The 23,125-nt window shown below is 59.5% G+C and overlaps 1 protein-coding gene across 1 annotated transcript in view; it reads left to right on the plus strand.

Annotated features, from left to right (window-relative positions):
- Positions 1-592: 592 nt before the first annotated feature.
- The window catches only part of SLC8A2 (solute carrier family 8 member A2), a 74,932-nt gene continuing 52,399 nt past the window's right edge, over positions 593-23,125 (plus strand). The window contains exons 1-2 of the mRNA XM_039509779.1: positions 593-661; positions 20,867-22,700. Of these exons, the coding sequence (XP_039365713.1) occupies positions 20,908-22,700 (1,793 nt within the window). The 5' untranslated portion in view covers positions 593-661; positions 20,867-20,907. The remainder of the gene's footprint in view (positions 662-20,866; positions 22,701-23,125) is intronic.

The raw sequence follows: 23,125 nt of genomic DNA on the forward strand, positions 1-23,125 counted from the left end.
TGTCCCGCACTGGCGGGGAGCTGGGAGCTGGCCTGTACTGGCGGGGGCTGTCCTGCACTGGCGGGGGAGCTGTCCCGCACTGGCAGAGGGGAGCTGGGAGCTGTCCCACACTGGCGGTGGGGGCAGCTGGGAGCTGTCCCACACTGGCGGGGAGCTGGGAGCTGTCCCGCACTGGCGAGGGGAGCTGGGAGTTGCCCTGCACTGGCGGGGTGGGGTGGGGTGGGGAGCTGGGAGCTGTCCCGCACTGGTGAGGTGCTGAATTCTCGGGAGCTCCGGGCCTCCAGTCTGCCAAGATCCCCTTTGCCCGGGACGGGGAGCCCCGCCCTGGGTGCTGGGCATCGCCCCCTCCGCGGGCTGCCCAGGCCCCCCCGCGGGCGGCCCCGGCCCCCCCACTCGCCCCCGGCCCCCCTTTTCCCCCAGGATCCGCCCCGCGCTCCGCCCCCCCCCCTCACTGGGCGGGCTCCGGCCGGCTGCAGGGGCGGGGGCTGGGGGGGGGGGCTTCTCTCCGAGCAAGCCGGCAGCTGGAGCGACTCCCCCTCCCCTCCCGTCCTCCCCACGCAGCCCGCCCCGCCCGCCCGCCCGCAGCCGAGCATGGGGAAGTAAGTTGGTGCCTCCGGAGCTCGCGGTCAGCCCCAGGCTCGCGAGAGGAGCAGCCCCCCAGGTAGGCGGGCGGGGCCCCGCGTGGACACGGGGGGGGAGTTGGCGGAGTGGGGGCGCTGGTGGCTGGATGGCGCTGGCAGGTTTTCCCGCTGGCTTCTTTGCTGGAGGCTCTGGCGGGGGGGGGGGGTAGGGGGGGCTGGGGGGGCAGCTGCCCCTCGTGTGTCTCTGCGTGTGCGCTGGATTTTCCGCCGGCCGATCGCCTGTTCCCTCGGCATCCCCGCCGCTTCCCCACCTCTGGCGGCCCCCGCCGCTCCCCATTCAGCGGGTTTCTCCTGGCAGTGGCGGGGGCCGGATTCTGCAGCTGGCACAGAGGGAGCTGCCGCCACCTGGGAACCTGCCCACCCCACCCCCGGCTTGTGCCATGGGAGCTTTGCCCCCGATGCCTCGGCAGAAAACAATGCCCCTCTCCCCCGGCTTGGGATGGAGCCTGCCACGGTGCCTCCCGACCCTTTAATGATCAGAATCCATTTTTAACCCCGTAAACTTCCATTGTCTTCCCCTGCCCCTGGATCCCCCGGTGCCTTTACCCGCCTGCTCCATGGCCAGCCTGCGCCCTGCGCCGAAGGGAGCCCCCCAGGGCCGGTGGCCCGTTCGCCAGAGGGCTGGGGAGTGAATGTTTTCATGCCTGTGGCTGTCCCGGAGATGGGCCCCGTGTTTGGAGCAGGGGCGCTGTGAACGGGGCAGACACGCGGCGTTCCCATCATTTACAGGGACAGGTGTTCCCAGCAGCGGCTTTATTTCCCAGGCAGTGAAACGCGCTTTGGAAATGGCATGAGCCGAATCCACCGGCGGAAAGCGGCGCCGTCCCTGTCAGTGGGGCTGGGCTGAACTGGGCCAGAGAGGGATTTAGAGCTGAAAACGTGGCTGAAGAGACCTGCTGGGTTTCCCTGCCCCTGCAGCGACGCCTGCTTTAGAGATTGGAGTCGTAATAAATAGGGTGATGATTAAAGTGCTGGGTAGGCAGCAGACCTGACCCTCCAGTGGTTACGCTCCAAAAGCTAGAAACCAAGACGCACTGGGACAGCCCAGCAGGTGAAATAACTTTGAATTATTTCCTACTGGCTGGTTCCCCAGCAGGTGTAAATCGGTGTCACGCCACGGAGTCTGTGGGACCAGATCTGCAGCTGGCGTCAATCAGCATCACTCCATTGGAGTCAGTGGGGCCAGACCCCCAGCTGGTGTGAAAAGGATCTGACTCCATTAGAGTCAATCGCATCAGATCCCCATCGGGTGTGACGCGGTGTCACGCCGCTGGTGTCAATGGGGCCAGATCCCCGGGCCGATGTCAGCCCCTGTGCTGGTTTGTGCTAGCAGAGGATCTGACCCCGTGGTATCACTTACTCTGTGGGAAGATAGTGGGTGGTAACATTTCACAGCATGGTAGAAGTTAGGCTGCCTGAAACCTGGGTTTTACCTTAGGAAGCCACCTTCAACCTGGGCTAAGAATGCAGTTACATTGTCTCCAAAGATTATCCCGGAGTGTGTGGGACTTGGATGAGATTCTCCTTTGATAACACGGCAGGAGCAGCCTGAAATCCCATTTTCAAGGCTGTCTCTTCCATGGCATGCGGGCTCGCTCCGTCTGTACAGCACCTGGCACGATGGGGCCCTGATCTCGGCTGGGGCCGGTGGGTGCTACTGGAGATGGCAGCACATCTAGGAGGAATGAGCCTGTGTATTTATTTTAAATGGCCTGGACTCTCTCTGAAAGTACATCCACATCACTAGGTAAAAAATATTACCCAGCTTAGCACAGAGAGTTGCCTGGAACTGAAACAGAAGCATATTCCTCTCCCCCTCCGAAGCCTGGGAAGAGAGGCCAGCTTTTTCCCACGCCCTGGAGACCGGAAGGGAAGGAGCTGGCAATGCGTGGGAGGGGCACCCTGTACCTGTCACTCGTCGGAACAGCTAAAGGGCTTTTTCACTCAGGTAGGGGCTTATGGTTTAGAGCCATTGGCCAAATCATGGGGTAAATTGGCTCAGCAGAGTTCACTTCAGCAGCGCGGTGCTGATTTACAGCCGCTGGGGGGCTGGCCCCATTGACCTCAGCAAAGCAACAGCTGATTAACATCATGGGTTAGAGCCACAGATAGGGCCCAACGGATCCATTGCTGCCGAGGGAGCGATGCCACTTTATGCCAGCGGGGGATCTGGCCCCCACTGACACCAGTGGGGTTACACCAGCGATGCATTTGGTCCCTTGAGGTAAAGATTGTGGGAAACTCCTCTCGACGGCCCCCAGCCAGCGAGCCTTCGCCGCTCAACATGCTGCGTGTGGATCTGTTCAGCTGGAATCGGGGCAGATGTGCCTTTGAGAGTAGGAGCCTTTTCTGTGCAATTACATGTAGTGATTCGAGCTGTCTCCAGAAGAAATCAAATAACCCACCATCTTCCCCCCATGCCCCCCAAAGTGTGGTAGCAAATCTGTGGCCACTGACGTGCCACGGCCTGTCGAAAAGCCCAGTGCCAGCGGGAACAGGGCACTCATGCTTCAGCTCTAAACGCCCCGGCCCCACCCCCTGAGCCCAAGGAGACTGGTTCTGGGTGGTGTTAGCAGCATGGGGTTTGTGGTGCACATCTGAGCTGTCCTGCTTCCTGTGGTGGTGTGTATGTGAATCTACACGTACACAATATAATACTGTTGAGAACTGGGTTTATGGATGTGTGTGTATTATAAAGAACTGGATTTATGTACGTGTGTGTAATATAATGACCTGTGTGGTAATGCACTGAATTCTGTGCGCCTGTAATATGTGCGACTCGCACACACGGCCAGTTCCTTGCAACGTTTTCATACTTGGATTTCATCGGCAGCTAATGTTTCATCAGCCACTTCACCAGCGCCTGTTTTGCTGATTGGCATCTGGCTTGCTCTGCGTCGGGGAACAGTGTTATCCTGAGTTAGTGGAACCAGGAAAGGAATCGGATGCTGCTGCTGGGTGAAATCCATCCGCTGGAGTTACGCCAGGGATGGATTTGGGGCCAGAGGGTCCTCTGCAGCGGAACAGACAATGTCGGGGTTTGGACGTGCGCTTTAGTGACTCACGGTGGGACGCTGGGCCACGGATTTGATCTGAGTATGCGACGCAGTGCGATTTGGGGGTGTGGAGGCGTTGGTCCCTTCTCTGGGGTCACTGTCCCCTGTAATACCCTGCTCACTTGCGGGGTCCTCGTTGGCCTACGCATGTTGGAGACAAACTGGAGGTGCTAGGAGGACAGAGCCTAGGGCGAGGGTGCGGAATTAAAGGAGCTCAGTGTTCATTGTCACGGACTCACAGATCGTGCCCACTCCTGGCCCCATGCGGTCCATGGGGGGTGCCCCTTTCAGTGCGACAGCCCTGTTCCTGGGGGGCCACTCTCCCTCGGGGTCAGGCCCCTCCACCTCCCGGAGCCTCAGCACGTCTGTCTCTGCTGTGGGGCCCTCAGGGAGTCCCCTCGCTCTGGGCCCCCGGGGCCTCCTCACCCCCGAAGGGGTTAATGCCCCACCCCCACCCTGATCTCTAGCCCGGGGTGACTCTCAGCCAGCGTAACACAGGAGGGTTTATTGAGCATTGAACCCAGCACAGGAAACTCTCCAGCCTCAGGCCTGGCCTCCCTCAGCCCAGCACATCCCAGGCCCCCTGCAGCCAGGGGGGCTCTGCCTGCTCCCCCTCTCCAGCCCCGAGCCCCCCTGCTCCCAGCTGGGCAGCTGAGACCCCCGGCCCCAGGCCCCGCCTCTGTCCATTGTCCTCTCTCCAGGTAAACAGAGTCGTCTGGGCCTCCTCTCCTCTCTGCCCTCCTCTGGCTGGTCAGGTCACCGGGGTCCTGTCTCCCCGCAGCCCATTGTCCCCCCACTGGCCAGAACCACCTGCGACTCCTGAGCTGTGTCTCTGGGATGTTAGGTCACCGATCGCTGGGGTCTCCCTCCTCCAGCCCATCGGCCGGGGTCCCAGGCTCCCTCTCCGGTCCTGTGTCCCAACAAACTCCCCCTCCCCTCCCCTTGTTAAACCAGTGACACCCGGGGACACTGAGGCCCCCCCCCCCCCCGCCTGCAACCCACTGGGAAACCACGAAAAAATGGAACAATCCCCCACTTCATCACATTCATCATTCGGGTGTGTTGTGAGCAGGGCCGGCTCTAGGCACCAGCAAAACAAGCTGGTGCCTAGGGCGGCAAAATCTAGGGGGCGGCAAAAGGCTGGGGCCCCAGCTCATCCTGCCGCTGCGAGCCGAGGAGCGGCCCATCCCCTGGGCCGGCGGACCTGCCGCAGTCATGCCTGCGGGAGGTCCACCGGAGCCCCGGGACGAGTGGACCTGCCGCAGGCATGACTGTGGAGGGGGCGCTCATCCCGCGGCTCGGCTGGACCTCCCGCAGGCATGACTGCGGCAGCTCCAGCGGAGCCGCCGGACCCGCGAGCTGTCCGCAGCCGCGGGGGGTCCAGCCAAGCCACGCGGGACCAGCGGACCCTCACCAGTCATGCCCACGGGAGGTCCGCTGCTCCCGCGGCTCCGGGGCGCCTCCCGCGCATGACTGCTTGGGGCAGCCAAAAAGATAGAGCCGCCCCTGGTTGTGAGGGACCTGATTCTCAGCGGCAGGTTTTGTCTACACGGGGGAACCGACTGGACTCGCTGTTGTGAAATAGGCCATTCCGCAATAGCTCCCCCATGTGGCTGCTCTGTTCCAATCCACTTTGGAAGCACATGAATTAATCCGGACTAGGCCATCCACAGGGAGAGCAGCTCTGGAATAGCCAGCCCTGGCGGTGGCTGCATGTGGGCAAGTCCTACTCTGCCAGAGCGTTTTAGCGGCGACGCCAGGCCTTAGGGTGATGGCTGGCGCTCCCGGGAATCCGTAGAGCGGGTGTCAGAGAAAGCCTCTTCCACTGCGGTGGAAACCCCACGCGCCGAGAGATTTATCTCAGGCCAGAGTGACCATTGGGATCATCTAGTCTAACCTCCTGTATCACTGGCCTTGGAAAATTAGATTTTTATTGGTGTCCGTAAGCATCGATTTCACCATCTCCACACAAACCGAGGAAAACTCTTTCCATCCATGATCATAGAACTGTATGGAAAAATGCCACCTGAGAACTTATTTGGGTTTGACTGAAGGAGATTCACTTTGGATGCGTTGGCAATTTGTGTTTTAACGGTTATAAAGCCCTTTACTTTTTGAATCTCAGCATCTACTGCCATTAAATAATTGTCTGATTCCCCCCCCCGCATAGTTTCCTGTAACTGTGAGTGTTTAGAGAGAGAAAAATCTAAAACCAACCCTTTAAATCCACAGTTTTGCACAATTGTGAAAATTTAAATTGATAAAAACAGAAAAATGTTTAGAAATAAACATCTGTGTCCTCTGCCAAAATTACAAAGAAATAAAAATGGGATTCTTCCGGGCCTAGACAGAACACAGGCCCTGTGACTTCCCTGCATTCGCTCCTGTTTGAACCAGAGCAGAGCTGTTAGAAAATCAGCCCGTCTTGATTTAATCAGGCCCAGTGAGGAAGAAGTGGATTCTCCCTCAGCCTTCGGTAGGTTGTTCCACTGCTTACGTATCCCCACTGCTAACCGTTTGCACTAATTTCCAGTCTGAATTCGGCTAGTTTCAACTTCCAGCCATTGGATCCTTCCCCTGGTAGACGGACGAGCCCTCGGTTATCACATCTCTGTTCACCGTCTAGGTACTTACAGCCAGAGATAAGTCACCTCTTAACCTTCATAAACCAGCACTGCCCCAAGGGCTGTAGGGAAAGGTTCCTGTACTGACCGGTCATTATACGAGCCCTCGTTAGCCTCGAGCCCTGAGGTCAGGCTGTGATTGGGCCCGCAGTGAGGCAGGAGCATGGTTTGAAAGAGGCACTACTGGCTGCAGTGGTGGGACTCTCTGTCCCCCCCGCCTGACTCTGCTGCAGCGTAGGAGCCGTGGGAGCTGGATCTTTCAGCTCAGCCTCTCGTGCTTTGAGATTCAGGGGTGGTGGGTGCAGTCCCCCTCGCTGACGCCCCATCCCCACATCTCAGAGTGAGCTTTGCCTCCCCTGTATCTTATCCCCCTCCTCCCTGAGCATGGGGATTCTCCTCTGCTTCCTCTCCTGCATGGCTCCTGCTTCCATCGGTGCCAGCTCTCGCTGGGGGCCCCGATCTGCCCCCGCTCCCTGCTGCACAGCCCCGTAGACCAGTGCGCAGTGGGGGTGGAACACGGCTGCTCCTGTCCCAAGGGGGCTGGTGCAGATCATTCCACATGGGGCAGAACCGCTCCCAACGGGCTTCGTAGCTTAGGAAGCCAGCCAGGACCACTGGATCGTCCAGGCTGCCCTGCATAGCACGGCCAGGGAATTTCGCTCAGTTCCCCTGGCAGCCAGCCCAGTAACCCAAGCGAGCAGGGCTGGGCAGGGGGAAGGGGTGGCAGGCGTAGGTCAGGCCGGCCACTGCCCCACCCAGTTCCAGTCCCTGGCCCCGGCTGTATCTAGTGCAGCGGCTTTTGTGCGTTAATCCCGGTTCCTCCCCTATTTTCCTTTAATCGCACCTAGGTTAGGGCTGCAGCCGGTCTCTTTTCAACAGAGGCTGCTCTGGCACAGTAATACTCCCTCGGCTCGAAGCCGGGTTCCCCCCTCCAGCGGGAGCGGATCCCGCCCTGCTTTGCCCATGTGCCTCTTGAAACCCACCAGGGAAGGGAGAAGCAGCCGGCGCACGAGGCCAAATTTGGCCCCTCCCACCCATCATGGAATTTAGCCCCATTAACCCCACCCAGCTCAGTCCCCACCCAGGGTCGAGTTGCTCCTTGGGGCTTGGAGAAATGCTGTCAGGTCCAGCCAGTGCCGGCCTGGTGGCCTCACACAGGTCGAATTCCCACCAAAGACCAAGAGCGTTTGCCCGGAGCAAATCCCCAGGGTTAGGCCCTTGGGGAAAGGACTCGACATGTGGCCCTGGCTTGGCGCCCAGCTGTCCGATCCAAACGGGCTAAAGGTTTCCCTGCCGAAGCCTTCGGCCCAGCCCAGCGTCCCCCGGCTGCACTGGGAGACTGAGCTGCAACCCAGCTTTCCACCCGGACGGTCACGGCGGTCGGCAGTCGTGCCCCCATCAGGACGAGCTGAAGGATCCACTGATGATCTGATGGCGTTTGAGGCCAAGCAGAGCTAGCCAAGGGGGCAGCTCTCTCTCTCTCTCTCTCTCTCTCTCTCTCTCCTCGGGTGCTGAGGAACCGTTTGCGGGACCGTGAATAATGGACTGAGCACTGGCTGATTTTCAGAGCGCCCGGGCTCCGAAAAGGGCTTATTTCGTTACTGAATTGGGGATATCGTCCCAAACCCTCCCTTGCTTTAACTCCTAGGCAACACTCCCAGGCCTGATGCTAAAACCTAGGAGTCCCCTGCTCTAACCACTAGACCTCACTCCCTCTCGTAGCCAGAAATGGTACCAAGGGGCTTTGATTCCTGGTCCTCTGCTATAAGCAGCTCCCTACAAAAGTCCAGGGCCTCTGGACCCTGAGTCTGTGCAGAGTGAGGGGCCAAAGCTACCAGTTCCTCTGGGAGTATTTTGTCCCCAGGTAAATGGTTGCACAAGGTGCAGGACAATGAAGAAGCAGGTCCCCTGCTCTGACCATTAGGACGCCCGGCCTCCTTGGAGCATCAATTGATGTACACTTGCACCCCCTGCTGGCTCGAGCGAGGAACAGCTATCAAGGAGACGTGTTTCCTCTCCCCCCTGCAAAGTGTGCATTAAAAATGTAGCTCCTACAATACATCGCTGCAGGAACCCTCCCGGCCTCCCTCCCACTTGCTGTTGTTTTAAAACGTCTGGGGAGAAAAAAGCACAACCTTGTGGTTAAGGTCCCGGGCTCCAAGAGATCTGGGTTCCACTCCTGCCTTTGCCACACGTGACCTTGGCCAGTCGCTCCCCTCCCTCTGCACTTCACTTTGCCTAGCTCAAACAGAGCGAATGGCCGGGGTGACTGGTGACGCGGGGGTGCCAGACTTCAAACACTCGTGGCTTGTCTACACGGGGGAAATTGAGCGGCTGTGCTAATCCAGAATAACTCCTCCATGTGGACACTCCATTCTGAACGCAGGTCCATCAGAGCTTGGTGATGGGAGTAATTACTCCAGAATCAAGTCACTTTCATTTCAGAATAGAGCAACCCCCCAGGGAGCTGTTCCCCACTGATCAAAGCTACTTCAGTGGCCCATGTTCCCCCAGGATCTGAGCAGCCCCCAACTGTTACCGTATTTATCCTTCCAACCGCTTCTGAGGCAGGGAAGAGACTTGGCCAGGGTGACCCAGGAAGCAGGTGACTTGAACTCAGGCCTGTCAAGATTTGATCGTGGCCTCTTTGATCTAGCAGGTCTAATGGTCCCAGGGGCCGGAAGCTGAAGAACATAAGAACGGCCGTACTGGGTCAGACCAAAGGTCCATCCAGCCCAGTATCCTGTCTGCCGACAGCAGCCAATGCCAGGTGTCCCAGAGGGAATGAGCAGAGCAGGGAATCAGCAAGTGATCCATCCTGTCACCCATCCCCAGCTTCTGGCAAACAGAGGCCAGGGACACCATCCCTGCCCAGCCTGGCTAATAGCCATTGATGGACCTAACCTCCATGAACTTATCTAGTTCTTTTTTGAACCCTGTTATGGTCCTGGCCTTCACAACATCCCCTGGCAAGGAGTTCCACAGGTTGACTGTGTGTTGTGTGAAAAAATACTTCCTTTGGTTTGTTTTAAACTTGCTGCCTATTCATTTCATTGGGTGACCCCTAGTTCTTGTGTTATGAGAAGGAGTAAATAACACGTCCTTATTTATGCTTATCACGCTGCTGCATGATTTTATAGACCTCTAGTATATCCCCCCTTAGTCGTCTTTTTTCCAAGCTGAAAAGTCCCAGCCTTATTAATCTCTCCTCATACGGCAGCCGTTCCATACCCCTAATCATTTTTGTTGCCCTTTTCTGAACCTTTTCCAATTCCAATCTATCTTTTTTGAGATGGGGCGACCACATCTGCACGCAGTATTCAAGACGTGGGCGTGCCATGGATTTATATAGAGGCAACATGATATTTTGTTTCTTATTATCTCTCTCTTTCTTAACGATTCCCAATGTTCTGTTCGCTCTTCTGGCTGCTGCTGCACAGTGAGTGGATGTTTTCAGAGAACTATCCACAGTGACTCCAAGATCTCTCTTGAGTGGTAACAGCTAATTTAGACCCCATCATTTTATAAGTATAGTTGGGAAGCTAGACACATTCAGACGGGAAACGTGTCCGTTTTTAACAAGGAGGGGAGCTACCCACTGGAACAACTTCCCCAGCATCGTGGTCGAGTCTGCAGCCCTGGGAATGTTTTAATCCAGGAACAGGGATCTTTCCCCGGCCAGGGGGGCGTGCGTAAACTGCATTCACACCGCGGGCCTCTCTGTCCCGCTCTGGTGGCTGGCGGAGGTTTACGAGTCCACTCCAGCCGTTGCGCTGTAGAAGCCGGGGCATTTTGGCCAGGCACTGGTGCCTCGTGCTGTTCGATCCAGCGGTCCCAGCTTCACTCCCTGCAGTGACTGCTCGTCTAGGCGGGTCCTCTTGCGTCCCCGTGCGACAGGAGGCACTAATGGCACGCCGGAACCTCGCGCTGCTGCATTCCCCTGTCTGCTTCCCCGCGTCGGGTTTGCTGTTCCTGGGGCACCGAGCGCTGCTGTCGGTCGGTCAGTATCATTCGCTCCTGGCTCTTTGGCCTCTGTCCCGCAAAGGACCAGGGCTAGTCCGAGTATCTGGCTCCTGAGCGTGTGTCTTTTCACTAGTCCCTTGTGAAAACCGTGGTGTAAGAGCTTAGCAGGTCTGAGAACAAGGGTTGGATGTTTGTATGGGTAACAAGGAAATCCAGAGCCAGAACAGTAAATATTCCAAAAAGCAACCCAACCCAGAGGTGTGGCAGGGCTATAAACCCCCCTGCTTCAGCGCATGGGCTGATCTCTAAAAGGATCGCAGGTCAGGAGGGGACCTGCCTTGGAGGGGGGCTGGCTATCCCATCATTTGGTTTACGTGTGGCCTAGTGGTTAGAGGAGTGGATTGTGATGTCGGAGGTGTGGATTCCAGCACTGGCCTGCTTGGGCGAGTCTTTTCCCGTCTCTGGGCCTCAGTTTTCCCCTCTGTAAAATGGGGATAATGATATCCCCCCCTCCTTTGAAAGTGCTTTGCAATCTACTGATGACAAGTGCTTATAAAGACTATGATTATAAGATAAACCAGTCAAGATTTCCAGGCCATGCTGGGTGCCCACCCTTTGACAATCAGCCCTCTTTAAGGCATCCCAGCCTGCCCACCCAACAATGATGGCATCCCCAAATCCACAGCCACTTTTAATGACCTTGGTGACATCTTGTGGCAATGAGTTCCACCGGCCCATCGTCATGGGGCATGTGCAGCAAATCAGGAGAAATCTGGGGCTCGTTACGAGCCACATTCTACAACCCCTACTCAGAAGTGGTTCGTTAGTTCTTGAGTCTTCCCAAGGAGATGGGTGACCCTAGTCGAGGAGGAAAAATAACTCTCAGCATGAGCAAGCATGGTAGATTCTGGCTGTGTGTTGCTAGGGAAGAGGTAAGGTAACCATGGCGATACTGATTGTACTTACTAACTAGTCCATAGTGGTAGCGACGATTATTATTATCACGATTGATTATATTTCATGTGCCACGTAATTTCCAAACACTGAAGGAAGATCGTCCCTGCTCCAAGGAACCCACAATCTAATGGCATCGCTGTTGTCTCAGGCTCTCTGCAGACTCAGGCAGACATCCCTGCATCAGTTACACGTGGGGCAGCTCCCCCGCTCACAGCGACGGTCTCAGACAAATAGAGACAGGGCTGGATTAGTGTACGATCATTATACTGGTGTCTGGTGCCCTGGCTCCTGCAGCCATGTGATTATGGCAGGCACTTATCGGTCATTAAACAAATACATTTCTAACCCTCACGTTTGTGGAGAAAAGATTGAAAATGTGACCCAGGAGTAACTGCTGCAGTGATGCTGCCTGACTTTGCAGAGAGCCTGAGACAGCTGATGGGGGGGGAGGGGGGAGACGGCCTTGAGTGCAATAGGTGCATCAGCATCTGCCTTGGTCTGCAGAGAGCCTGCGACAATAGCTCTCAAAGGGGAAGCTGCTGGAGGTTCCCAGTTGTATGCAATGAGTTGCTGGTTCTCAGCTGATGCGGTGAGTTGCTGGTTCTCAGCCGGTGCGGTGAGCTGGAGGTTCCCAGCTCCGTGCAGAGTTCGATGGTTCTCAGCCCCATCCCTGGTGGCTCACAGGTCGTTGTGGATTCACGCTGGCGAGGAGACTGTGCGGGTCGGTGATCTCTCTATTAAGATGTGGTCCAACATGGTGCACAAGTCTGAGACCGGCTATTGATCTCCGGTAGGAACCGGCTTTCCTGCCGCAACGCTGATCCCCCCGCCCCAGATACACGTGCTTTGGAGATGTTCAGGGCAATGGATGTTTGAATCCCCGGGGTCTCAGATGGAGCCCAGAGCAGCTGTTCATCGATGGCGCGCTCTCCCCGTAGGACAGGGAGGTGCAGTCCCAGGGAATTATCATCTTGCCACATTAAAGCTACAGGCGGGAACCAGATCACGGGAACTTCCCCCAACACCTTCCTTACAATCTGGAGCCCCTGTGCTCACCCACGCAGCTGAGATCAGGGGCGCTGCATGGATACACGGCGAGACACAGCCCCTGCCCCCGGGAGCCTCAAATCTAAATCGACAAGAGAGAATTATTACCCCTGTGTTACGGGGGGAAACTGAGGCCCAGAGAGATGAAGTGACGTGTCCAAGGTCACACAGGGGACTCTGCCTAAGAACGGCATTAGTGGGTCAGACCGATGGCCCATCTAGCCCCATGTCCTGTCCCTGACAGTGCCAGGTGCTTCCGAGGGAACAAACAGAACGGGGCAGTTATCGAGTGATCCTTTCCCTGTCGTCCAGTCCCGGCTGCAGTCCAGAGACTGGCCCAGCTGGGCATGGGACCCAGCTCTCCGAGGTGCCAGCCCGTGGCCCCGCTCCAGGGCTTTCCAGGATCCCCACCCCCTGCGTGGGACCGGATGCTGCTCATCCCTCCTCCAGCCCCAGCCCCGAGCGGAGGCTCGTGGTGCAGAGAACCCGGCCTGATCGGGGAGCGTCTGATGTCCCGGTCGGACGCCGAGGCCGTGCAGGCGGGACCTTTTGTGTGAGTTATAAAGCCTGATTAAAGCGTCTATTAAAAGCCGGGAACCCGCCAATCCAAAGGGGGGAAAACGAATACAATCCCATTGTCGCCGAATGAGCCTCCTGGACTGTTTAATTGATGTTTCACCCCGGCGCTGGTAATGAGGCTATTAAATTAATTACAGGCATGTTGGCGCTGGAGACGGAGACGCCTGCTTTCCCGGCCTGGTACAGCTAGGGGCTGGAGCCACGTTTCCCCAGGCAGCCCCGGGGTGCACCGGGCAGCCCCGGGGCTGGGCTTTCGGGGGAAGCCGCCTGGGGCGAGAGGGGCCCCGGACCAAATCTGCAGCTGGTGTCAGTGGGCAAAGCTTGGGGGGAGGGATAGCTCAGCGGTTTGAGCACTGGCCTGCTAAACCCAGGGTTGTGAGTTCAATCCCTGAGGGGGCCACTTAGGGATCTGGGGCAAAAATCTGTCTGGGGTTGGTCCTGCTTTGAGCAGGGGGTTGGACACATCCTGAGGTCCCTTCCAACCCTGAGATTCTGTGAAAGCTTCGTCCACTCCAATGGAGCCCTGGGTGATTGACACCAGCTGTGGGTCTGGCCCCGTGGAGCCCTGGCTGATCGATACCAGCCAGGGGTCTGGCCCCATGGAGTACCATGGAGCCCTGGCTGATTGACACCAGCTGTGGGTCTGGCCCCATAGAGCCCTGGCTGATCGATACCAGCCAGGGGTCTGACCCCATGTGGCACTGGCTGCTTGACACCAGCCGGGGGTCTGGCCCCATAGAGCCCTGGCTGATTGACACCAGCTGTGGGTCTGGCCCCATAGAGCCCTGGCTGATCGATACCAGCTGTGGGTCTGGCCCCGTGGAGCCCTGGCTGATTGATGCCAGCTGTGGGTCTGGCCCCATAGAGCCCTGGCTGATCGATACCAGCCAGGGGTCTGGCCCCATGGACTGCCATGGAGCCCTGGCTGATTGACACCAGCTGTGGGTCTGTCCCCATAGAGCCCTGGCTGATCGATACCAGCCAGGGGTCTGGCCCCATGGAGTACCATGGAGCCCTGGCTGCTTGACGCCAGCTGTGGGTCTGGCCCCATAGAGCCCTGGCTGATCGATACCAGCCAGGGCTCTGGCCCCATGTGGCGCTGGCTGCTTGACACCAGCCGGGGGTCGGGCCCCGGGGTGCTGTGAGGATAAATACATGGAAGCTCAGGGTGCCCGTGCTGGGGCGAGCCCCGGGCGCACGAGGAGGGAGAGGTGGCGGCCGCTAGCCCGTCCCGTGAGCCATCGGGGTTTCTATTTTCACATTCCTTCGTTTCTGTCGCCTTTTTATAGCCCGTTCCCGTCTCTCGTTGCTATGGGAACGGCGGCGTTGCTATGGGAGGGGCCTGCGGCGAGCGGGTGGGCGTGGGCGGCGCGGTTCCAGAGGCGCTGGCAGGGGCGCAGTAGCTGCGCAGGCTGCCGGGCGCGGTGCTGGTTCCCTTTTCCTCGGGATTAGCAGCCCAGCGGTCCCTGCTCATTGCCGCAGAGCAGCCGTTGCCGGGGACAACCCCCGGCTGGCGGGGGGCCGCGGGGGGAAAGGAAGAGCCGCGTTTGCTCAGCGAATGCACCTCGGCTCCCACGTGCCTCCGGGGGGGCCTCTGAAGTTGGCGAAAGTTTGTCAGTATCCGACCTGAGACACTTGGGTTCTGCAGCTCCTGCTGCCTGGGAGGGGGTCCCGTGGTCTCCTGGGAAACCCGGCATCTGCTCCTGACTCTGCCACCGGGCATGGACCAATCGCCTCCCTGCTCTGTGCCTCAGTTTGCCCACCAGCCCTTTGTCTAATTAGAGTGTGAGCTCTTTGGGGCAGGGATTGTCTGTTACTATGTGTCTGTGCAGCGCCCGGCCCGACGGGGCCCTGATCTTGGCTGGGGTCTGGGCAGCGCCCGGCCCGACGGGGCCCTGATCTCGGCTGGGGTCTGGGCAGCGCCCGGCGCGACGGGGCCCTGATCTCTGGGGCACCTGGCATTGGCGGCTGTTGGAAGACAGGATACTGGGCTGGATGCAGCTTTGGTCTGACCCAGTACAGCCGTTCTTTTGTTCTTACGTGGATCACTCCCGCTTCCCTGTTGGAGACACTCCTTCGGAGGCTCTGGCTTTGGCCACTGGCGGAGACAGGATACTGGGCTGGATGGAGCATTGGTCTGCCCCAGCGTGGCACCTCCTATGTCCTTAAATGAAGCAATAACCCCCATCATGTAAATAATACATCACTTTGCTGGAAGCCTTTTAGGCACGTACCCTGTGAAATACACAAGGCCGGAGACCTGAAACAGAGTCACTTTGCCCACCATACGGAAGAGATTTCAGTTTCTTTTTCCATGTGAGAGCTGCACAGAGCCCAGTGTTGTCCAGACTTCTGAAAGCTGAGCCCCTCTCCTGGAAAAGGAACCCTATCGTCCCGGCCGAGATCAGGGCCCCGTCGCGCCGGGCGCCACCCAGACCCCGGCCCAGATCAGGGCCCCGTCGGGCCGGGCGCCGCCCAGACCCCGGCCGAGATCGGGGCCCCGTCGGGCCGGGCGCCGCCCAGACCCCGGCCGAGATCAGGGCCCCGTCGGGCCAGGCACCGCCCAGACCCCGGCCGAGATCGGGGCCCCGTTGGGCCGGGCGCCGCCCAGACAGTGAGAGCCAGTCCTTACCCTCAAGAGCTCCCAGTCTAACTAGAGAAGACAGACAATGGGACTGTCTTTTAGTTCTGTGTTTGTGCAGCGCCTAGCGCGATGAGGCCCTGTACCCAGTACAAATACATTAATAATCATCGTCATACAAGAATGGTCATTTTCCGCAGTGTCCAGCTGAGACCCAGTGGGAAAATGGGCTGGATTTTTAATGGGTTTAGCATGAAAATCTGACCTTTATTTTGGTCCCTTTGGGGAACCCCACCCCCACCCCACTGTCAGTGCTGCGCCTTGAGGTAGGGCTCAAAATGACCCCCCCCCACGTGTCACACGGGAAGCCAATAGCACGAGTCTTCCGAGTCCCCTGCCGGTGCTTTAAGCATGAGCCCGTCTCTCCTGCCTGTGCAAAGCCTTCCTGTGTCACTCAGCCGGCACCCAGGTGTCCAGTCGCCACCACTCCATGGGGAAGGACGGCTCCCCCCCGCCCCAGCGCGTCCGTCAGCGGATCAGGGGGCTGGGAGTGTGGGAGCTGGAGTTGGAATTGACCAGGCATCGGGGGCGCTGAGCTTTGGGGGGTTTGTCCCTGGCAGCGCGAAGGAAGGAAGTCGCATTCGGCAGCTGGCCCGTGTCGGGCGATGACCATCCTGTGTCCGCAGGTCTCCGCGTGCCGCGCAGATTGCAGCTCGAAGTGCCCCCTCCGGCACGGTGACCGCCGACGAAGGCAGGAGACAAGCAAGAGCCATCTGCTGCCAAGAGCAGACGATGTTCCCGCTCCCTGACAGCTGCTGCGCCAGCGAGATTGCTTTGGCTCCCACCGGGCCTGGCCCACCACGGGGTTCTGGGTGCTCCCCATCTCCCCTGCGCGTTCGGCACCCGGGCCTGGGTTTTGTTGTGGTACCCAGGGTCACGTGAGCGACACCTAGTGAGAAAAGAGACTGTGGGTCTCATGTGGTTGTGATGCAGTGACACCAGAGCAACTCCTCGTAACTGTGGATATTCTCATTGTCGGGATAAGTGGCTGCGCCTTTGTTTTGCATCCTGCTACGCTCTTGGCCTCACTGAGATCTGGTGGCAGGGAGTCCCATAGGCCAGTGGTGCTGCTCATAATTCCTTTGGTGGGATTTAAATGTGCTGCCTTTCATATATGGAGCTACACCTCTCTCATAGAGCTGGGAGGGACCCTGAGGGGTCATGGAGTCCAGCCCCTGCCTTCACTAGCAGGACCAAGGACTGATTTTTGCCCCAGATCCCTAGGTGGCCCCCTCAAGGATTGAACTCACAACCCTGGGTTAGCAGGCCAATGCTCAAACCGCTGAGTTTTCCCTCCCCAGTTTCATCCTGTGCGCCCCTGCTCCTGTGCGATGAGACCGGTTGGGCAGAACGCCCGGCTCTGCCCTGGGTGAACTTGGGGAGCGTCTCTTCATCTTTCTCTGCCTCAGTTTACCTCAGCACAAGGGGGAAGGATGCAGGCTGCCCAGGTGATCCTGATGTTTCCAGCAGTGCTGGAAAGGTGTCGGTGAGACGGGCGGGGACGCTGAGCTATGGAGCAGTGACATGATTTGTGCACACAGGGGTTTAGTGGCAGACCTGGGAATAGAACCCAGGAGTCCTGATTACAACCCACCCCCTAGATCTCACTCCCCTCCCTGAGCTGGGACAAGAACCCAGGAATCCTGCCTCCCAGCCTTGCCCTCCTCCTGGGCAGAACCCATGGTTAGAGCCCCAGCCTCTAACCACCAGAGGGCTGCAAACAAACCCCTTCCAGAGCAGCGCCGGGGCGGGGCCGGGGGCTGGGAGACCCGCCTGGGCCCTGTCCTAGCCCAGCTCGGTGTAAAGACACCGGCCAGACCTCGCTGCGCTGGGCCGTTCCCCTCGCCGCGCCGCGCTTGCTGCCGAGCCGGCCGGCGCTCGCACACCTCAGAGAAGTTGCTCCATGCGGCTACTCAAGCTGCTCGGGGAGGAGGGGAGCGTTGGCTGCCTGGGCCTGGAGATTATTGTCATAACTCGCTCATATCACCCACGGCCCTCAAAGTGTGGGGCCAAGGAAGGAGAGGATCCTTAACCCCTGTTTTACAGATGGGGAAACTGAGGCACGGAGTGGGGCGGTGGCTTGCCCAGGGTCTCACAGCAATCGCTGGCGGAGCTGGGAATAGAATCTAGGAGTCTTAACCCCGGCTGACCCCCTCTAACCACTAGACACCCCTCCCCTCCCAGTGCCAGGACTAGAACCCAGGAGTCCTGACTCTCCAATCCATCCACCCCACACTAACCACTAAGCCTGTTTTCCATTCTTACAAACCCTGTGATCCTCCGGGAGGGAGCTCACCCCTGGGATCGCTGCACGGATGGGGCCGGGCAGGATGGGTCCCCAGGTGACCCACCCCTAGAAAGCGCAGCTCCTGGTAGCAGGCCACTGCCATCCCAGGCCTCGGGCCAGCCCTGGCTCACCGCCCCATTCCTGCTCCTGGACAGCATGGCTCCAGCCGAGCGCCAGGGCTAGGGCTGCCCGCTGAGGCAGGGGTTTGGGGGATTAGGCAGTTAGGATTTGCACTAGGACGATGCCCAGCACCCCGGGCATCCGGATCGGTGCCACCGTCTCCGTACCAGCCGCGCACGGCGACCGTGGTGCGGCCCCCAGGCTCGGCTGGCATGTGGCTGGCATGGCTTAGTGATTCTGGGGGCCTGCGGCCAGCGAGAGCTGCAGATTGGCCAGCACTCCGGCTGCCAGGTACCCCTCCGCTCTGCTTACTCCCCCCTCCTCCTTAGCATCACCCAGGAGTTCCCGTCTCGCCTGTGCTAATGAGGCCTTGGGATTTAATGAGGTCCTTCCGGCTGAAAGAATCGGCTCCGTCAGCTCCTCCGAGGGGCCGGGAATCCAACGCCACGGATGCATCGCTGGCAGCTCATTGTGATCACTAGGACGCGCTGCACTCCCCGGCTCAGCCACTCGTGCAAGGCTGGCAGGAGACCCCAACAATGCCGGGATTTGGGGTGCCCGGTCGGTGCAGAGAGCCACGTGCCGGGGCCCTTTCGGTGGATCTCGGGGTGCCTGGCAAGCAGGGCAGACGGCAAGCTCTGCTCTCCTGCCCACTTCCCCTGCTCCCTGCCAGCCCTGGGGTCCCTGATTCTCCTGCCTCCCACCCCGAATGCATCCCACTGTGGGTGCGGGAGAGGGGGAAGACTGGGGGACCCCTGTAGCTTGGGGGTCTCCTGTCCCTCTACCTCCCCCTCCCCGCCCTGGTTGTATGCATGTTGCTGGCAGCAGCCAGGGACACAGATGATCTCTTATTAAGGATGTAATTTAAAAAACAGTGTCTCCCACCGGCACAATTTTACATCATTTTGCTAAAGCTCATTAGTGTCCTGCCCTGGGAGTAAGCGGCTTATCTGAGTTCCCCCCACCCCGCTGTTCTCTGGGATGACCCAATCAAGGGAAGCCAGCCCGCCTCTGTGTCCAGGGCTAATCCTCCCTTCGCCTGGCTAATCCCACTGTTCCCCAGCGAGTGGGTGGCCAAAGGAATGCGTGTGCTGCAAGCCATGAGTGTGAAACCATGTGGGCGTGTGGATGTGCACGCCCTGTGTGTGTGTGTGTGTGTGTGTGTGTACACCAAGCTGTGCATGTGTGTATAGCAGAGCGGGGCGATGTGTACAAAATTGTGTGTGCATGTGTGTGCAAGGTGCACGTGTGTGTGTGCACACTCTGTGTGTGTTTGTGTACAAAGCCGTGTGCATGTGTATGCTGTGTGTGTGTCTTCTCCTCTAGCGGCTGGGCCATGGAGAGGATAACAGCCTACTGCTGCCGCTGGTTAAGAGACATACTCCTTTAGCTCAGGCATGACACACGCGGCCTGTAGACAGGAGGGACGGTCACAATCTCCGTCTGATGCTCTGTCCTGTTGAGGGAAGGGTTGGGCCCGGTCTGTTCCCGGGAGAACGCAGCTGCCGAGCCATGCTTGTTTCACGGTGGCTCGTTTCTGGAGCGGCCACGATCCTGCCGTGCTGGCCGGGGCCATGTCCCTCCCGCCAGGGCTAGTGAAGAGAAAACTGCTTTGAAGGCGGCTCTGGGTAGCGGGCAGCTGCGTGGATGGGGCCGGAGCAGGAATGCCATGGGGGAGAGTCAGCGCCGCGTGCAGGGCAGGGCATGGTAGCCGGGCTGGGACCCAGCAGGGTTGTGGCCGTGGGGAGAGGAGAGGGATGGCCGCCATAGCAACGAGCTGGGTCTGTTTCCCGTGGAGAGGTTGAGGATTTGGCCTGTGGACGCCCGGGGGTGGGGGACAGATGAGCCGTGCCGGTTATCGAAGAGCGAATCCCCTGCAAAGCGCCTTGGCAAGGAGGCAGACCCTGCCCGGGCCGGCCCGTGGACAGCTGCCAGCCGATCGCTTTTCCACGCCAGCTGGTTCCCAGCTCTCTGGGGCACCTGCAAGGGAAGGGATGAGTGCGATGCTGGGCCGGCTCTGGCTGCGGGCCTGGGTTCGATTCCTGCCTCTGCCACGCACCCTCTGGGCAACCTTGAACAGGTCACGTCCCCTCAGCCGGGTTAGACCTGCTGCTGCAGCTCCTCGTCCAGCCCTGCTGCCCAGGCGCCCACCACGGAGGGGTGGAAAGCAGCAGGCAGCCGGGCTGCAGGGCGAGAGCAGTGGCTGCTTCTGCCAAGTGGGCGTCTGCTGGTGTCTCAGGTGCAGGCGTGGCTGGGCCTGACCCTGGGAACGCCGAGGGATCGGCAGCTGAAGCACTGACGGGCACCGTCAGGGGAGAGCATGGCAGAGCTGGCATAACAGGGCTGCGGGTCGGGGCTGAGGGGCACTGGGGGAAGGAGGAACGCAGGGCTGGGAGAGCAGGGGGCTGATCCCAGGGGATCTCACCCCAGGAGAAGTGACTGTTGGCCCTTTCAGTCCGTCCTGCCAGGGTGGCACCTGCAGTGCCCTGAAATCCACTCCCCCTAGAGCCAAGCGAGTCGCTCAGGTTTCCTGCGCCCGCCCGAGCCCCGGGCAGCGAGCTCTGGAGAAGTGTTTGGAACAGGAACAAGGAATAAAAATAGCGCAGCGGAGCCCGGAAGGCTGCGCCGCGGAGCCGAGCTCGTAGGTTGTGTTTGGGGGGATCCATCTGTCGCGTACCAGCGACTCGCAGCTGGTCTGAGAGACGCAGTGAGCAGAGCACGGTGCTGAAGGGTGAGGGGGCGGGAGCCGGCTGGTTAGTGTAGGAGCCTGGCGCAATCCGTCCCAGCACTGGGAGGGGGGTGGGGCCTAGTGGTTAGAGCAGGGGGCTGGGAGCCAGGACTCCTGGGGTCTATCCCAGCACTGGGAGGGCAACGTGCGTTGGGACGCTCCGAGCCCCGGCGAGCCGTGAGCCTGGAGTGCCATCACAAGTCTCTCTCGTTCTGTCCTCTAGATCCCGCCGGGTCTGGCAGCCGGACCGAACCGCCCGAGATCATGGCACTGGCATGGCAGCCCCTGCCCCGATTCCTCACCAGGGCTCTGCTGGCGTCCGTCCTCCTGGCTGAGAACTTCTCCCTGGCGGGAGCCTTGGAGACGGTGCTGGAAAGCAACGTGAGCTGCCAAGGGTCCAACACGTGCCACCCGGGGGTACTGCTGCCCGTCTGGCAGCCGGACAACCCCTCCTTCGGCGACAAAGCTGCGCGGGCCATAGTCTACTTCGTGGCCATGATGTACATGTTCCTGGGGGTCTCCATCATCGCCGACCGCTTCATGGCCTCCATCGAGGTCATCACCTCCAAGGAGAAGGAAATCACCGTCACCAAGGCCAACGGGGAGACCAGCATCGGCACGGTGCGGATCTGGAACGAGACGGTCTCCAACCTGACCCTGATGGCGCTGGGCTCCTCCGCCCCCGAGATCCTGCTCTCTGTCATCGAGGTGTGTGGGCACAACTTCCAAGCCGGGGAGCTGGGGCCCGGCACCATTGTGGGCAGCGCCGCCTTCAACATGTTCGTGGTGATCGCCATCTGCGTTTACGTCATCCCCGCCGGCGAGAGCCGCAAGATCAAGCACCTGCGGGTCTTCTTCGTCACGGCCTCCTGGAGCATCTTCGCCTACATCTGGCTCTATCTGATCCTGGCGGTCATCTCCCCGGGCGTGGTGCAGGTCTGGGAAGCTCTGCTGACCCTCGTCTTCTTCCCGGTCTGCGTGGTCTTCGCCTGGATCGCCGACAAGCGGCTCTTCTTCTACAAGTACGTCTACAAGAGGTACCGCGCCGACCCGCGGAGCGGCATCATCATCGGCACCGAAGGGGAGTTCCCCAAGGACATCGAGATGGATGGCAGCTTCCTGGCCAATGACCACCGGGAGAACGTCTTCATGGACGGGGCGGCGTCCGCGTCCCCGGCCCTGGCCTCCTCCACCCAAGAGGAGAAAGAGCTGGACGAGAGCCGCAAGGAGGTGATCCAGATCCTCAAAGACCTCAAGCAGAAGCACCCGGACAAAGAGCTGGAGCAGCTGGTGGAAATGGCCAACTACTACGCCCTGCTGCACCAGCAGAAGAGCCGAGCTTTCTACCGCATCCAAGCCACCCGCATGATGACCGGGGCTGGGAACATCCTGAAGAAACACGTCTCGGAGTTCTCCAAAAAGTCGTCCAACCTTCTGGAGGCGCCGTCGGAGGCGGAGGAGGAGAACTACAGCAAGATCTTCTTCGAGCCCTGCCTGTACCACTGCCTGGAGAACTGCGGCTCGGTCACGCTGACCGTGGCCTGCCAGCAGGGTGGGGAGGGCAACCACACCTTCTACGTGGACTACAAGACGGAGGACGGCTCGGCCAAGGCGGGCTCCGACTACGAATATAGCGAGGGGACGCTGATCTTCAAGCCGGGCGAGACGCAGAAGGAGCTGAAGATTGGCATCATCGACGATGACATCTTCGAGGAAGACGAGCACTTCTTCGTCCGCCTGCTCAACCTGCGGGTGGGGGACGCCGAGGGCATGTTCGAGTCCGACTCGGCCGACCACCCCAAGGGGCGGCTGGTGGCCCCGCTGATCGCTACCGTCACCATCCTGGACGACGACCATGCCGGCATCTTCACCTTCCAGGACAAGCTGTTGCGCGTCAGCGAGTGCCAGGGCACCATGGAGGTGAAGGTGGTGCGGAGCTCCGGGGCGCGGGGGACGGTGATCGTCCCCTACCGGACGGTGGAGGGGACGGCTCGCGGAGCGGGCATCGACTACGAAGACGCCTGCGGGGAGCTGGAATTCAAGGACGACGAGACGGTGTAAGTACGAACCGTCGGCCCCTCTTGTTAGCCTCGCCACGGCCTGGAGATGCACCCAGCATTGCCGCCTGGTGAGGGTGTGCCTGCGTGCGGGCGTGCGTCAAGCCCCAGCTCCCGGAGTCCTGGGATTAGCTGAGAATCTTGGCTTTCATTATTGTGAAAAAGTTTAAAAAAGCAAGTGTCTAGCCCTCTTGGTTGGGGAGAAATACTGGAAAATGCAGCCCCCCCCCCCACTGGCCCCAAACGCAGAAGGTGGAAAAAAAACCCCAAACAATATATATATTTAATCTGATGATTTTTGAAAGGGTGGGGGCTGGCCATACTGAGATGCCACCCATCAGTGGCCAGCCACTGTGGAAAGCCAAGATCCGGGCCAGATGTGGGGTTTGCCACCAGTGGCTGGAATTGGGGCAAATCTCCAGTGC

Source organism: Mauremys reevesii, linkage group 22, assembly GCF_016161935.1.
Source record: "Mauremys reevesii isolate NIE-2019 linkage group 22, ASM1616193v1, whole genome shotgun sequence".
In the NCBI taxonomy this organism is placed as follows: domain Eukaryota; kingdom Metazoa; phylum Chordata; order Testudines; family Geoemydidae; genus Mauremys; species Mauremys reevesii.